The 18,338-nt window shown below is 39.2% G+C and overlaps 1 protein-coding gene across 4 annotated transcripts in view; it reads left to right on the top strand.

Annotated features, from left to right (window-relative positions):
- Positions 1–18,338, top strand: part of pard3aa (par-3 family cell polarity regulator alpha, a) — a 426,846-nt gene that overhangs the window by 310,437 nt on the left and 98,071 nt on the right. For all 4 annotated transcript variants that reach the window (XM_057322206.1, XM_057322207.1, XM_057322205.1 and 1 more), the window contains one exon: positions 12,655–12,783. In XM_057322206.1, coding sequence (XP_057178189.1) covers positions 12,655–12,783 — 129 coding nt within the window. The remainder of the gene's footprint in view (positions 1–12,654; positions 12,784–18,338) is intronic.

Here is an 18,338-nt window from a genome sequence, read left to right as displayed (position 1 = left end):
AAACACCAAGGATTAAGTGAGTGCCGCTCTGTGCTGTAAGATTTTCCAAACTCTCTGGTATTTTAGCAGTATTTTGTTTTGCTGCCATCCGCCATAGATATGCTCCTTTACTCCTGTATTGTGCGTGTGTTTGTCATGTTCAAAATTATGCTACGACAGTAGAGGCGGCGCAACCATGACGATAAGTTAATAATCCTCACTCACTTTGAAGCGGTACTAAACTGCTGTGGAAAAGCAAAGTGAGCCGAAGTGAAATGAGCTGTACCGAGCAGAGTCGTACTAAACCTGACGGTACCATGCAGTAGAAAAGCGCCATTGAAATCTGCCGATACCAATACTGAAGATTAAATTACAATTTCTTAACTTTCTGAATGTTATTAATTTGTGTATAGACTTTTAATATTGAACATCAAACTGGTGATGTTTCTTAACATTTTCACAGCACACAAATTCATTGCATTTTCCTGTCGACTTTTGATTGACAGGATATATCGGCCCTGAAGCTCGGCTGTTTTTACAATTAAAAAAGTGAAAGATTGCTTTTATCGACCGATACCGATTATGGGCCTATATATCAGTGCATCTCTAGTATATATGCTCAACTTTAATAGTTGCAGGATTTGTGACCTTTTTTGGGACCTCTTTGTATATAGTAAATACACATCAGTTATATAGTACAATGATATACTCTGTATACATGATCTATATTGTCAATCTGCCCTGCACTAATGCAGATTATGTAAAGCAAGTTCTAGTGATAGCAGTTATAGTGATATTGGCATCCTGAGTGTGTTACAAACTAGAAAAAAATGTAGAAGGACTTTCAATAGAAGAATAATGAGGTAGGTGCAGCGTCAGAGGTTTCTGTTGAAGAAATGAGAGACAATGAACAGCAGTCAGATGTGCCAGACTTTTCAAGTGTACTTGTCATAGATCTGTACTCGGTTGAGCAAATAAAACCATTCTTAAGTGAAACCGCTTGGGCATTTTTCCTGGATTTTGACAAATGCTTTGACTGCGTGTTGTTGACATGTAAAATAAGAATCTGTAAAGTATCATCACAGCTGAAGTAGTTTTGACTCGAGGAACATATAGCAGATAAGGTTGTAAAAGAGATGCTAGAAAGGGAAAAGACAAATGATCATTGTGGGTCATTGAGTGTCTCTGGTTTCACTGCCTCTGGTTTTGTCTATTCTCTGCTCATCTCGTACTTTCTTCTGAATGTGTACATGCGGGACTACAGTGGGATGTTATTAGGCAAAAAAAACCCTGATTATTGATGATTACATGCTGGCAATACAACCGCACCATGGTGCCAGACAATTATATTCATTTGTGTGTATTTTTAATATTTTTGGACTGAATAAAGGATTGCTTCTCTTGACTGTAAACAACTTGCAATATGTACAGTCTGATGGAAAACATGATGTCTAGAAGAAAGGGTTAAAGAGGCTCATTGAGGGGCATGAGGTTGGCAATGAAAAGCAATTGACCTTGGGACGACAAATCCAATAGAGATTCACAGGCACACTGTGGACGTCTACTCCAATTTAGTTGATGCTAAGAACTCCTGACACTCAGAGCAGAACTGAACCGAACAAGACCTCAACCCAACACGTTATAGCACAAGGCCATCTTAAATATAAATAAATAAACTTTCATCTGTTTTGTTGTGTTGCAAGATTTGATAAGATCCCTTCCCATGTTCTGCCAACAGCCAGTTCTGACAAAACAAGCTCAAAAAACAAACACCATTATTTAAAAAAACTGAAGGTCTGTTGCAATGCCGTGCACGTATTACAAAATCTTATCCAGACGCCTGGCTAGCGGTTACACAATAGCATGAAAGCAATAACACACAAGGATTCTCTCCAAGAAACGGTCGAGATTTAATACAGGGCTGCCTTTTCTCTTTGGGAAAAATGAATTGGGCTGACATGTTCTTTTGAAGGGAGCCGGGACTGGCTCATCATTTGTTTTTAATGGATGTTGAAACACTTGGCTTGGCAGGACTAACATTGTTCTACAGATCAATACTGCAACCATGAAAGTTTTTAGAATTTCTTCTGGAGTTGAGAGGTTTTGGCCGTAAGAGGAGCAATTGCGTCCCTGTACTGGCGACAGAGTTTTTAACAAGCTGTCTTGAAGTTGGTACTGTCGACTAAATGAAGCCAAAGTTTTCACCTGTTACCCATTGAGAGATAGATATCTGGTGTGAACTTGGCAAGAAAGCTCGAAAACAGGCCAAGGCGCTTGGCATAAAGACTGCTGACCGCATTCTCTGATGCTTTAGACTAACACTGAAGTCACAGGTTTCAGAACAAAGAAACTTGTCTACATGACAGGACACGACGGGTATCTCCTGAAGTTAGTTGGCGGACTGTACAAAATGCCATTAAGAAATACACTGGTGACTCTGTGACTTTGTTTTTTGATACTACATGTATTGCATGAGGTAGAAAGCATTTAATAAAAACAAAATATTGGCTTAATGTACAGTTTGCATCTGCATTCTTCACCCTTTGTTCACCTTATTCATTTTGCTCTCTCTTTCATTCTTTGACCATTCTCCCTGTGCCTTGCGCAATGAAAACCGAATGAAGAAGGTAAATAGCTTTTACATAGATGGTTTGATACCAATCAGAGTGGAATTATGTGTATCAGTTCTTTCAAAGGAAGGCAATTACGATCAAACTCGCCATTCAATCTTTTCCTCTACAAATCCATGTTTTCGATTCAGTGTTAAATTAAATATATCTTTTCTTTTTTTGCAACTCTGTTCTGACGTTCCCTTGGTGATGATGTCTTAAGTGGTAGTTGTTCGACTCGTTTGTCTTGGAGAGGTTGTAATTGGGCATTTCTTTGGCACGAGGGAGTGAATGAAAAGAGAAAGCTAGAAAAGAACAGAACAGTACAGAGAGGAAAACAATAAGACCGTGATGGTGTGCTGCTTTTCAAAGTTGTATGAAGGAGAAAATCATAATTCTTGCAACTAATTGCTATTATACTGTAAACTATGAATTTGTGTGTTCCTTTGTTTGTTTGTTGTCACTCATATGCACTGAGTTTGCATGCATATGCATTACAGATTATATTCTGGGTACAAAATTGTCTCATAGCCACATGATGTGACTGGGTTTATTTTGAGGTAAAAGCCTGAAGTCCATCATTAAACGTGATTTAGAGGTAATCAAACCTTGCTCCACCTGTCCTGCCCTGAGGCAGTCTGTGCTTGTGTGTGTGTGCACGCGTGTGTGTGTGTGTGCACACGTGTGTGTGTGTGTGTGTGTGTGTGTGTGTGTGTGTGTGCGTGTGTGCGTCCCATTGAGTATGCATTGTGAGGTGGCATATCTAGGTCACACAAACACACACACACACTGGCACATTACTCATGTGGGAGCTTTCTCCTGTTTACTTTCTCCATCTTGTGTTGATGTCATGGATTGATTGCCAAGGTGTCAGTTCAAACTTTATCGGTTTTCAGTTTCATTGTTACCTCAGACTTGTTCAATCAATGTCAATGACAAAATGTTCAATGCTCTCTCATTTGTAAGTCGCTAAATAAATGCATGTAATACATTTAAATGTCATATTTGAAATAATTTCGAATAGCTGTGACATCATACATACTAGAATACTGACATGTTTGCATACTGAATTGTGAGTGGTCACAATTTCTTGAGTCGCTTTGCGTAGTGATTTGTGGTTGATTTTTGCTTTCTAAACCTTTTTAGCTACCTTCATACTGCAAAGATGGAGTCACATTATGTGCTGATTCTGGTCCACACTAACGCTCGGAAGTTTAGGGTCACTTGATTGAAATGTTTATGATTATCTTAAAACCGTTTTGATCTGAAGCCATATGTCTGAATATTTATGTGGAGAAAATGCAAAAAAATGTGCCAAAAGAAAATTTTCTTTCATTAAAAAATAAATATATTCAGGAAAATGGACGACAAAATAGATGGGAACTCCTTCGGTATTGTTATCAAAGCATTTTAGTGTGAAATCTTAATAAGCTGCTTTATGAAACATCAAGAGTATATTTTTACAAATCTAGGCAAAGCGTGACCATCACATTTAATGTATTAAAATACATTTAATAATCACGAAAACAAAATTCCAATTGTTATATTTATGTAATATGGACTTTTTTGTCTTCTAAAAATATGAATAAATAATGAGTAAGTGAGTGACCCTAAACTTTTGAATATTAGTGTGCATTCACAATGCATAATGAGTCTCATAACAATGGCAGAGTTTATAGCAGCTCTGCTTAAACATTTCTTTGCAAGCTCTGGTGTTTCCTTCAGGAAATGCAAATCTGGTCGGTTTGCATGAATTAATTAGCAGTGTTTTTGACCAATGCATTTCTAATTTTGCCGCTATTTATTTGGCATTTAGGCAACTCTCTAAGCTGCATATATTTATGATGAAGGCCTACATATACATATACACACAAATATCTCCATGGCTGAAATCTCCCTCTGGATTTCTGCAGATTTGCCATGAATATATTCATCAAATGCACTCACAGTTTGGTGGATGTGCACTGTAGCCTATGTGCCAAGATTTTCAGTTGCCATGATGTTAGTCTTATTCAGACCACAGATATATACGCCAGACGCCCCTTTAAACACATTTAGTAAATGACATCTTTTATGATGACGAATACAGATCTGTCAGATCCGAAGCATCTAGGTTTCAGGACAGCCACAAAGATGCCTGGAATATCTTAATTTGCTTTTTCACACCTTTCCAAAACTGGGTTTGACAGTGGAATGGCAGTGTGGCTTTAGAGGTCAGGTTTAATGAGGTCCGTGGGGACGGGCTTAATCGCCAGGCTTTGGCACATAACATCGGTATAAACAACAGAGCTTGTCGTCAGGGCAACGGCGATGGTGTAGTGACTCGGGCATATAATAATGATGTCCCCATTAACATGGGCTAAGTACTAAAGGCTGGGAAAATCTGGAGAGGCACTTGATACTCCTGCACTTATTCGCTTTGTCTATCTCTTGCTAATTAGATATTACCAGGCATCTTTCGGTGCTGGCTGTGATTCTAGCATCTCTTTGCCCTTGAGTGAACAGCCCAGACCCTCTGCTAGCACAGAAGAGGGACATGAAAAACGTCCAGATCCAGATTTTTCTGTCTTGCCTACCCTAACAAGAAGATATTAAAATTACATGTGGCTGACTGGGGTCTTGCAGTAGGAGCGGTACGGCTCTGGCTTATGCAGCAAAACACCATTTAAATGGAAGCTGAAGGGAGAACTGGAGGCTGAGGCAGTGTACAAGTGCCAGTGTCCATATTTCTGCATCCTTTCCATATAAAAATCATATATCATTGACATTTATTATTACTGACATGAACAACTTAATGAATTCAACATTTGTATTTTAAACAACATTAGCATTTTGCTTTTTTTATGATTTTATTTCAGGTTCAGGAACTATAAGCACTACAAAGTCCTTATTTTTTACAACTCACTCTAAAAAATGCTTATAAAAGGGTTATTTTCAACCAAGTGTTGGGTCAAAAAAGGATGAACTCAGCTTAAATTCACACTGGAAATGTTTATATTTGGCCTAACAATGGTTTAAAACAAGCCAGCATAGGTTCATTTTCAAGCCCACTGCTTGGGTTCGTCCTTTTTGAGTTTCCTGCATATTTTTTAAAAAACATTATTATTGACAATTATTATTGTATTTTTATTATTTATTAAAATATTAGTTTTTATTTTATTTTAATGCAGAAATGTGGGGATGTTAGCAGCATCTAGTGATGAGGTGGCGAATTGCAACCAACGGAATTGCAACCCTACCTTTTGAAGCAATACGGTGGCTGACACAGGACTAAGATGTCGTCACGTTTTTGCTTCTTTGCTGAAGGAGATAACGTATTTACAAAACGCGCTCTGTGAGCAGTTTGTCCATTTAGGGCTACTGTAGAAACAACATAGTGAAATCCATGTAAGGAGACCCGCGGTGTATGTAGATAAAAATGGCTCATTCTACGGTAATAAAAACATAACGCTTTTGTAATTCTTTAAAATAGTATACACGGCAGAATCTTAAGATAATAAACGAGTAATCGGAAAGTAAATGGGGCCACTTTACATTTCACGTTAACTTCAGCATTCACGTTGACAGATCAGCGTGTGCTGTTGATGGCCTTGAAACTTTCTCTTTTCACTTTTCTTTATCACATCTCTGTTGTGAATATAGAGACACACTCCCAACTTTATTTGACCTGACTCCGTTTTGACCCTGCAACTCCATTTCATCTAACCCGATCGCTCTATGGCTACTTAATGGCCTTGGTCATCTTCTGTAGGAACAAGCTAATGAGATAAAGACTTGTACGGTGTATCCCACTCGTAATGTTTGTCTTGTTTTAGCTCTGAGCATCAAGCCCAGAATCATCCATTTTAAATCTTAATTAGGCCTAACAGACAGATATGATGTTTTTTAGTGTGTCTGGACCTGGGTCACTCTGTCTGTCTATATCTATAACATCAAACTCTGTAGACACACTAATGTCCGTCTTCTGGAGCCATGTGGTACATTACTGCTCTGTAAATCAATACGTCTGAGGTATTGCGCACGGAAACGGAGAACATAAGCCGTGTCACAAGGAACGGTGATGGACGGAAGGGTCAAAGGTTAGGGTGCTTAAAAGCTGCTTCTGCGTATCCAGATGAAGTAATTTGTTTGCTTTATTGTTTCTTCTTTTAAAAGCATTTGAAGTGTTTACTTTGTGCGTTGCCCGGAGGATTTCACCACTCCATTGGTCAGCAAAGTTGTTGTTGTACTAAAACATATCATGTGTATATATGTTTATGAACCAAATCCAAGTCTGCTGGACTCTGTGCACACAGTATATACTGTATGTACGACCAAAGGTGATTTTACATCAGCGTTTAGCGCACACGTGTGGCAAAAAGAGGTCAAACCCTCAGCTTTTGAGACCGACAACATAGAAGTCATTTCATTGCGTGGCACATTCGATTGGGAATGGGATACATAAAACGTTTTGTGCTACGATTGCTCTAGACGCAGGCGTCCCGTGTCACGTCTCGGTAGTGTAAACAGGCCATTGTAATGCATTGCTTTGTGTGGAGAAATGTTAGCTTTGACAGCGCTGGTGACAGAGATGAAGGGGGTGATTGAGGAGATGGTATTATTCAGCTGTATAGATGTGGGCTGTTGAATATAATGGCACAGCCCTTTGGGTAAGCTGACGTTTTGTTGAGCATTAAAGCTCAATTGCCTCCTACCTTGATGGCCGCGGTTATTTCCGCACAAGGCCTTCGCTGAATAAAAGCTGTTATTGTTTGGTGAAGGTGTAATTGAGGTGTGGGTATATGTATGGTGCTGTTTTTATCCTTGCAGAGACCACATGTTCTTACAGTGAAACTGAAAAAAGCTACATTTTGGGAAGTGACATTGGGAGAACAGCTGTGTAAAAGCAAACCAAATAATGGCAGAATAGAATATTGGCAAACTGTACTGTAATGTGACATTGTGAGAGTTCTGATGAAACTATTGGAGAAGAAACTTTGCATACTGTGCATAAATTACATCTGCTAGACTGAAGTCGGATGTTATTCCAAATGTCTTATTCCCAAATATAAAAATGCAAAAGTGTCAGGTTAAGCACTAGTAATTATAACTTTAGCTTTCGAACATTATACATTTCTGTCAGGTCCCATTCGTGTTATAAAACAAACGTGTGTGTGTGAGTATGACTGTGTATTTTTATAGTGTGTGTGTGTGATTGTGCACACGAGGATGAGTGTTCCCCGCATGCTCTCGGCAGCCCACCGCTAACACCCCCCTCCTCCCATCCACACGCTTTTGTTTTGAAGCCGGCAGGTGTTTAGGTGCTCATTACTCATGGCTGTCAGAGGAGCAGAGGGGAGAGATGCTTAGTGATGGCCCATTAAACTGTACTTTTGTGCGCATGAAACTGGAGACCACACTTTATGATGAAGTCAGTGGGGGTATGTGTGAATGGCATACAGAAGGCCACCTGAAGAGGTGCGTGCACCTTACACCAAACTTTACACAGGTGCTTATTGTGATCAAAAGAGCTGTGGTATTACTGTATTTTTGGGACACCATACTGTAGTCGTAATACCAGACTATAGGGTTCATTAAAGTACTCGAAAACTGAAAAGAAATCTTAGAGTTGGCCCTGGACCTTTGCTACATCTAAACATGCGACACTCAATCAGGTGGTGTAACAAGTGTGGTAAACTAACTCCCGGGGACCCGAGGAAACAGCATTAGAACTTCTGGGCAAATAGAGTGTTCACTTCCTGCCAAGTCCAGATTTATCTCCATCAGGCCTGCGTTATTACTGGTGACATTCATTTTGACCCGCTGAAGCCCTTGTCTCGCTGTGAGCTCTGCAGCCACCGAGCCAACACACAGCCCAGCCAAAACCAATAGTACTGATTGAAGCTCATTCAACTGGAGAATACAAGGACAGAGCACATTGTCTCCATGTGTACGGATGTCTATTGTGCTGCCATTCGTTTACCACTTCATTATGTGCGTGTCATTTCACTTGTTCATTTTCTTTGTGCTATAAAAAAGAAAAGCGGGAAGGAAGTGTTAAATCAGTTGGATTGGCTGCACCAATGGGAGAGGAGGAGGCCTATGCATGCAAAAGACTGAATTTGTAGATTGTGTGGACACAACAAATAAAAACTTCTCTGTAGTTTCCGTCTCCATTTGTTAATGACAATTATGCTTAAAGCCTCAGGCATTGTAGAGATGAATAAAACCCAGCAGTGGCTCTCGTTCGGCCTCGGTCCATTTCATCTGCAAATTGATGTTGACTCCCATGTGGGTTTTACTGTAAGGGTTAAAGAATTCACATTTGGGTCTAAAAGATTATCACATTGCACAGGAGAAAATTGCTTTTAACCTTACTTGTTTGTGTACTTTTGAGCCAAGAAGTTTGCAATCGTCTGATCGATTATTTTCCAGACAAGCCTCCAAAATCCCACCCACCTCCTAGTATATCTCTCCTCTGTCAGTTTAAAGAGGGCACGGGCGAGAGAAAAAGAGAGAGCGAGATGGCGAAAAGGAAGATTATTTAAGGCGAGTTAATGAAGAAGTCCTTGAGATGTTCAGTAGGTTGTCAGCGATAGCGGTGATAGATTGAGGCGCTGTTATTAGCATGCGCCCGGCAGACTTTCTATGCCGGAGACCCTGGCCATTTGTTGATTAATTAATCAGGTAATGTACAGTATCCCAGGGACAAAAGTAGCAAGTTTGGCCTTTCCACGCTTATGTAACCAGAAAGAATCCGCACCCACAATCATTTGAGAAATGGAACAGCTAGTGTTGCATAGTAAAACAATCTTATTTGGGGAAGAGGGTTTCCCGTTTCATGAATATGTTCAGCGGATCTAAATCAATCCTTTTTGAGGTAATTCTGTTGAGTTGGAGTGGAAAGTTCGTGTGTCTGGGGTCTCTGGTGAACTTTGGTGAGAGAGTTAGGAAAATAAACTTTGGGTAATGGTGGTTAGGACGCTGTTGAAATTGGATAGAGTTTCTTTTGAGGCTACGTATCATCGCGTTCAATCTCTGACTGTTGAAAAGGACTTTTGTTGGGTGATCAAATGAGATTTTCATAATCGATTGTCATCCCCATGACATGAATTCAGGTGACATGAGAATGCAACTTAGTCAATGAAAATGATTACTTTCCTTCAATGAAAATGTAACTTTTATTGGAGGCAGTAATTCATATTGTCGCCCCACAAATTCATACGCTCCGTGTTATTGCTTTATCAAAGATTTAATTATTGCCTCCAGTAATTCTTTATTTATGGGATGCAGACATCTGCACATGCAACATTCAGCAACATTTGTTGTAAAATTGGATACGTAGCGTATGTTGTAAGTCTAGCTTTGACAGGAAAACACAATCTGTACTTTCTGACCCCTTCCCTCCAGCCAAAGGTCTAAATGGTGTGGCATACACGTGTGACAGGAAATGACGTCACTAATAGCCCATAAGAATCACAGGATCTGTAGCCGCTGGGATCCCAAAGGGCAACTGTTGATAATAAAAAAAAACGAAACATTAAGTACTGTTCCATTGACAGAGAAGTCAGTCTATACCACATCCTGTCCAAAGGCAGGACAGTCTTAACAGTTTAAGATTTTAATCAGGAGAGGACAAAGTTTAAGGAAATTGGTGGGCTTATTACTCTGGGGACACACAACACTTACACACTTCCTATTCATTCATTTACCAATGCCAAACTGGATAAACAAAGTTATAAAGAAGCACCATGCAAATGTAATAAAAGTCCATTAGACTTGTGCGCTAGATTTCTAATCTTCTGAAGTCATAGCTTGTGTGAGAAACAGATTGAAATTTGTTTTTACTTATATAGGTTTTATAAAGCTGTTGACTATATGGCATGTGATGCTAACAATTTTTTATATCACAATAATTTTATTGTGGTACATGTTATTATCACGTTTTTTTGTAACAAAAATGAGTTGAAAAAGTTTGAGTATATAACGAGATCATGAAAATGACATTTCATGCAGTGTGTAATAGTGATGGGAAGTTCGGATCATTTTACTGACTCGGACCTTTGAGTCTCATTCAGCAAAATGAACGAATCTTTTTTCGAGTCATATCGTTCATTTTGTTCATTTTAGCAAAACATAATTAAAATGTTACATGTTACTTTCCTAACACATTTACTACTTATGCAAACGTTGATCACATTACAAACAATACAAAACTATAATGTTATAAGAAACAGAAAAGATTAATTCATTGTTTACCTGGGTCTATGATTAGCTCACCACACCTCTTATCTGACAAGTCCTCGGGTTCGAGTCGTTCGTTCATCACGTGACAGCCCTGTACACTTAACCAATGCAGTCTGAGCCGGAAAGAGAATTGATTAGATCATCTCCCGAATCTTCGGGTTTGAGTCTTTCGTTCATCACGTGACAGCCCCCTACGCTTTACCAATGCAGTCAGAGCCGGAAAGAGAATTGATTAGTTCACCTCTCGAGTCTTCGGGTTTGAGTCGTTCGTTCATCACGTGACAGCCCCCTACGCTTTACCAATGCAGTCAGAGCCGGAAAGAGAATTGATTAGTTTACCTTCCGAGTCTTCGGGTTTGAGTCGTTCGTTCTTTTGTCACGTGACGTGACAGCTTTGGACAGAGAAATTAGTTAATTTACTAATTCCAGTACAGGACCCATAGAATGTTGCGCATGCGCAACTGAACGAATCACTCCCCGAGACGACTCGTTCTTCCCGAGTCACATTAAAGATTCATTCAAAATGAACGAATCGTTCAAGAACGACCCATCACTAGTGTGTAATGTTGCCGTGTTTGAAAGTAAGCAGTCTGCCAAGTTGTAAATCCGAAGGTGAATGAATAACTAAGTTATTGGCCTGGAAAAAAGGGAGTTGACTCTGAAACATGCAAATGAGTCGTCCCTAGTACGAATCGCGAACCACCGCAGATTTACGTCACTACATATAGTCCCCGCCTATGTTTTGCTAGGACTGACCGCGAAAACTTCACTCTTCTCCCCCAAACACTGTAGCTCTTCATGAGCCTCATTCGCGGTAGACCAATCACAGCAGACTAGACCATCTGAACAATCACATCAGACTAGGCTAGCGGAAAGGAGGGGATTAGATTTATGAATCGCGGAACGAATTAGAAGTAAGGTAAGAATAACTGCCTATTATCACGAAATAATAGTGTTTTTATGTACATAAACTTGTTGTTGGACACGCCATTATTCCAAATTAGGACCTTAAAAATCCCTAGTTATGTACACGTTAAAAATATAGACTAAAAATGAATTATAAATAATTATAAATAAATCAAAATGTAACCAACTGTTTCAAACAGATTCAAATGCAAACAAACACAACGTTAAAGAATCCGAATATTATTAGTGTTAGTCTATATAAAAATCGATCATATTTGACCTTCGTTTTACACAGTCCATGCTTTCATTACTCTTTAGTCACTCTGATGTAATGTTCTTTCATTTATATCCGAAGCCAGAAGCATTTCCATTCAGCCCCTTATACACACAAGACATGCAATGTTGTAAATTTGAAATTCGATTGATGGAAAAGAAGTGACTGTGCATTCTTGTAATCTAAACAATTAATAATATTTCTAAGAGTATTCACAGTATTTTGAAAAACATCATGCATGTTCATTATCACATTATATGTTTGTATTGAATACTGCTCATGTCTAGTTGCCTTCTACACACTTTCTGCCTTTTTTTACGTAATACTGACATTACCTGTGCAGTTGGAATTATGCATGGGCTAAAAAGATACCATCATTATTTTTTTAATTAAAGAATAGATACTACTTAATCTTTTTATCATTTACTGTTTCTTCTGCATTATGTTTGGAAAGGGAGTGATTGGTTGAATCTAAAGTCGTCATCCGCTCTTTGACATGTCAAGTATCCTGGCAGTTTAATTTCCTTCAGGTATTCCACCTCTCTTATTGAAGAGAAAACAAAAGAGGGTTTACTTGTATAACCAGTCGAAAAGCATAACAACAAAAACCATCTAAGAGTCCGTCCTCATTTATTCTGCACTCTGTCTTTGCCCTGGCAGGTTTGGCAAAAACAGAAAAGACGAGAGGCAAGGCGACAGGATCGAGCGCAAGGGCTCCAGCAAGAACAAGATGGAGGAAACTCAGGTCACAGAAGAGGAAACGCAGAGAATGAGACTAGAACAAGAGAGGTGAGCATCTGTGTCCCGCTGCCGGCCTCTGTAAAAAGCCTCTCAATTAAACCAAACCATCAGTGCCCGGAAAATTATCAAACTGTCTAATTAAGTAAATGGGATCCGGGGAGGTAACAGTTCTGGGAAAGCTCTTAGATGTCATTGGTGTAAACGGTAGAGAGCTTTTATAACAGTACATTAAATTGATCAAGTATGGATTGTTTGTTTCTTTTGTGCTCCTGAACGGAAGGAACCGGTCAGATAATGGAGGTTCTTTTGGGGGCCTGACTAAATGGAGGTCCTTAGAGTGGGCACTGAATGAAGGGGATGTTGTTATTTTTGTTACAGCACGAGACACATTTGCAGTCATTTGAGTTTCCTGTTTGTAAAATGATTGGAGATTATGTTGCTAGGCAGGTATTTTCTTTGTGTGCACTTAACTAACCTTGCTAAAAGCTGAGCAGTACTTTCTGATTTTCCATTCGAGTTTGGTTCTGGCATGTATCATTTGGTAATGGTATTTTTTCTTCAGACGTATTCCTGGAGAAACATTTGTTGGTCCTGGAAGAACATTCTTGTCAAAGAAACATAGTCCTAGTCTGATCACCTTAATCTTGCTTTAAAACCAGAGCAAAACTCTTATTCCTGTTTTCATAACTCTAAAATCTTGAAATTAATTTAATATTTATTTTAAAAGTCCTAAATGTTTACCTATAATTCACAAAAAATAGATTTCTGAAGAAAATGTGAGTGGTGCTTGTCATGGCAAAGCTACAAAACCAAAACCATGGTAACTTGTTTTAATGTAATGATACTATATTTTAGGATGACTCTAGTATGTTTTATCATGATGCTAGAATGATTTAGTGTCATTCTAACCTGTGATGCTAACATGTTTTAACATGATGCTATCATGATTTAGTATCAATCTAACCTGTTTAAGCATGGTTCTAGCATATTTTAACAATGCTAGCATGATTTAGTATGATTTTAACCTATTTTAGCATGATGCTAGCATGATTTTGTATGATTCTAGCATGTTTTAACATGATAGCATTATTTAGCATGATGTTAGTATGTTTAGTATGATAATGTTTTCTTTGATAAGGTTCGGGCTGATAATAAAATAATAAAAATAAAATAAAATAACGTAAATCTTCATTTGCTGCTCTATTTAACTAAAACTGCATTACGCATTTCACACAGGCAGGGGCGGATTAAGGTGGTCAGGGGCCCCTAGGCTGCTCTTACCCTTAGGTGGCTTTCAGGTACCTTTCACGCTTGAAGTTTAGTTCGGAACGGGGCACGGTTTGCATGAAAAATCGCTAATGTAAAAGCTGTCATGCAAGTGTACTTTCTTTTGGACATTTTGCCACTATGCCGTCTAGCAATAGCAGTGACGTAAATGAAAATGATTTACATGATTTCACTAGCAGCTGATTGGACAGATGTGACCCAAATGTCACATCTATCCAATCACAGGCTTATTTTCTGTTTTATTTCATATGGGCCAATGAGGGTCTATTTTTTGTTCGCGCTGAAGTAAATTTCAAATAAAAAGGATCTGGCCAATCAGAGGCCCCTCAACAGGTGGGGCCCCTAGGCTGCAGCCACTAATCTATATAAATGACTGATCGCTCATGACGTCATTACAACGCCATGTTGGTATGCCCAAAGTTATCACATATCAATGATAAAACAGTAACTTACCAGTCCCCGTTTTTATATCTAAAGTCTCACAGTACATTCTTACAAAGCAAATAAGCATGTCTTTTAAGCATGTAAATAGTTAATTATTTAAAGTCAGTAACATTCCCCTTTTATTAGATATAGAGTGAGTTTGTTCTTTTCATTACAGTGTACATATCAGATCAGTAGATCAATGAGACACCTCAACATATGACAAATGTTCTTAGTCTGAAATTTAAATACAGGCTGTATGTTTTTTAAGTCATGAAGCTTTATTTCTAAACATTTACACATGTGCCATTACATACATTGATTTCTTTACACCGCTATTCTGCCCAAAATAAACATAAACATTGGGAAAAACATCAGAAGCAACAATTAATTTAAACACACATGTGAACTAAAAATGTATGTACAAAAATGTTCAGCCTAATAAGCTGAAAAACGGGTTATTTTGACTAAGTCAATGGCGCTCTCTGTCAGTTGGGAATACCAAGATGGCGGCACGATCGCTTCCGGTGGCTTCACCTCCTGCCGTTGGTTTAGCGTTCTAGACGCGATCCAGTCATTTATATAGATAGTTTATATAGAAGTATTTAGGCCCGTCTTCACAGTATATACCCAAAAAATAAGAGAATGTTTTTATCAAGTCTCTGTTAATAATGCTGTGTAATTGTAATGTAACAATAGGCATAATTTGGTCTTTAGTAGAGGCAATGCCCAGGCCCTCTGATGAAAATAAGCCTGTGTCCACTCAAAAGAACATCTGAACCCCATTTTCTAAGCACTTGTATCGTCTCTGACATTCTCCATTATTGGCACTGGGAATCTGGAATTGGCTGCCGGCCCAACACATTGCCAGCTCTACCCCTATGAGAGCACGCTTTCCAGGGGCTCGGCTCTTGTGCTTCTACCACCTGGGCCCCTTAGAGGCATGAAAACCAGCAGGAATGTCACGAGATAAGTGTTGGCCGGCTGCACGGCATTCGCAAACCCCCGTTCGTACATGCGGTCATTTGTGTGAATTTGTTTTTGCGTGTTTTGAATATTTCCCAGATTGCCCTTTTCCGTATTGTTTAGTTACTCTGCGCTGCTCTTTTTTAAAATTGCGTTTATCTTTTTTCTTCTTTTCTCACCTCTGGCATTTTCCATCAGTTGATAGCAGGGAATCCTTGAGGGAAATGGGTCGGTTATAATAATAATGTGCCCGGGTTACCACACGGTGATGCGATATTCAAAGAAATCGCACAGGGGAGACTGACAAGCAGGAAAATCAATTACAGTCTTATTTTTAGAGGTGTTATTACACGCCGTGTTACAGGTTAGACAATCACGTGTCTTGCGCGTGCTTCAGTTTATGAGCCTGCATTGGCATACGTACAAGCAGGGGTTCCGATTGATTGTACGAAACACGGGGTCAAGGCCGTTTCTGGGTGCTTATGAAATTATGGATCAGGTGATAGGTGGTCCTGATGGCCATTGAAGGTGATGTATCCAGTGGTGCTAAAACAAGCCGCGGGGCTCCAGGAAGAGAAAGGAAAATGCAAGATGGGCCGCGGCCAAACCCACCGCTCCCCCGACACGATCGATCGTTAATTCTAGTTGACATTTTGACAGGAGCTTTTAGTGCCTCAGATGCAGAAGCCAGCACAAAGGTTGACTGGATTAATTTTCATAACGCGCCACCATTAGCCTATCTATTTCTGGAAGGGACTGCTTTTTAGCTCACCTGACCCTCAAGGATGTTTATGAAATTCATCTACGTCTCCAAAGTCGCTTTAGCGTCTACGCTAGCTAGCATATTTTTAGATGAGTTACTCATCCTTATGTCATCCCAAACCTTCATTACTTTCTTTCTTGTGTGAATCACAAAGACAAACTTTGAAAGATGGAAACATCTTTTGTGTTTATAGAAGAAAGTCATAAAGATTCAGAACTCTGTAAAGTTGAGTAATTCTCATAATGGGTGAACTCTTTTAGCCTCTCACAGTCTATTTCTGTCATAGGCTAGTAAACAAGGTGATATTAAAGGGATAGTTCACCCAAAAATATAATTCTGTTGTCATTTCTTCACCCTCGTGTGGTTCAAAATCTGTATATGACTCTTTCTTCTGTGGAACACAAAATAAGATATTTTGAGAAATGTCTCTGTGGTTTTGTGTTCATAAAGCAGAAGTCAATGGCGGCCAATGTTGTTAGGTTTACAAACCTTCTTCAAAATATATATTTTTTTGTTCTTCAAAAGAAAGTAAGTTTGAGCAAATGATGAAATCATTTTTTTGAACTATCCCTTTAAGTAAACAAAGTGTACTTTTATACAAACACGTATGTAAAATAGCACCACATCATGCCAAAGCAAAATAAGGTTTAAAAATATGCAAAAATGATCAAAAGCAGCACTGGTGCTTGCAGGCGTGATTTGGAGTGAAGTTGATGAAGTGTTGCCATCAGTAGCATTTGTTTTTGCCACAATCGAGTAAATTGTAAGCAGCTGTGTAAGTCCCCCCCAAACCCCACTCGCTACCAACCCACCACCTCCCATCCGTCGCCAAATTTGTTTCATCCTTCATCAAGGACGTCACTGGAGCCTGAAGTTACAGGAACACAGTGACCATTATGTGGCCTTGTTTACGCCTGCTGGTTGGTTCCAGTCCTGTCCGTCATATGTAAGATGACTGAATGGACCACCATGCCTGAGGTCCATTTAGAGCATGTGTATGGAAAGAAGTGTGTGGGCACTGTGACCATGAGAGACGCTGATGGTTTCAAGTCGCCAAGCTAGCAGTGTATGATACATAAGTTGCTTTCATCCTCTGTGTATTTACACTTGGCTGCTAGGTTTATTTCTTTGTACATGCAGATAAAATTGGACAATGGACATCATCACATACTTGAGGATCAACATGAATTAGATCCAATGCTGCTTTAGCCTTGTTTATGAGTGGTAGCTTGGAGCTAATCTGACCGTTGGAACTAAGACTAGCAAAGTTAAATTAAGTTGATAGATATGCTGGTCTTTTCATTCTCATTCAATTCCTTCCTTTTTCCATTGAGAAGTAGATTAGCATGGCTCCTTGCTTATCTTCTCGTCTCCATTCGTGGCTAATCAGTAACTAGCACACTTCTGTTTCTGCTCAGTTTTCCTGATGTGGTTTTCACACAAGGCTTCCTTTGGATTGTTTATGTTCCTGATACACTTTAAAGACATGGCACTTTTACAATCAGCAGTAGTTATCTCAACCAGCTTCCCTTCATTTTCATAAGACATCCAGTATATTCCATTCAAAAGTGATGATGCCTTTGAAACTTCACAGGGACAGTCATTTGCAACAACAACTTTTCAAGCCAAAAAGACACAATAATGTCGCACAATGCTTGTATTATGTTGTATTGAGATTCACCATGGGTTACTTTTGTCACCAAACTCAAAACTCTGTACGCATTAATACCGGCCAGCCCTCTACTTCCCAGATATTTCCCAACATTTCATTTTGACGCATTAATGCGTGTTGCTCGTAATCACGGCTGATCTTTCCTCTCACATTGTGGCAGTAATTTTGTTACAAAATAATTAGCATTGTCGTTCCGCTTTGTCAAACCAGCTCATTATGTTGCCGAGCCTGTTGTAACAGTTCACTGCTTGACTGGACCAATTAGCTTCCAAAGTTCAAAGGCAGTTCACAGGAACTGATTGTGGAACAGATTTTATTTGTAAATATATTTATTCTCCTCTTGCAGGACGGCAACATTCAGGCAGCTATAGCATTTCTTGTCACCGTTGACACTTGCACAATTGTTGGTTAGTTGTGTAAACATTTTTTAGTACATTTACTTCATCTGCTGTGATGTTATTTGTCTCATGTCTGTGACTGGGGCTGGGGCTA

This window comes from Triplophysa rosa, linkage group LG23, assembly GCF_024868665.1.
Source record: "Triplophysa rosa linkage group LG23, Trosa_1v2, whole genome shotgun sequence".
NCBI lineage: Eukaryota > Metazoa > Chordata > Actinopteri > Cypriniformes > Nemacheilidae > Triplophysa > Triplophysa rosa.
This window is presented reverse-complemented; position numbering and strand designations above follow the sequence as displayed.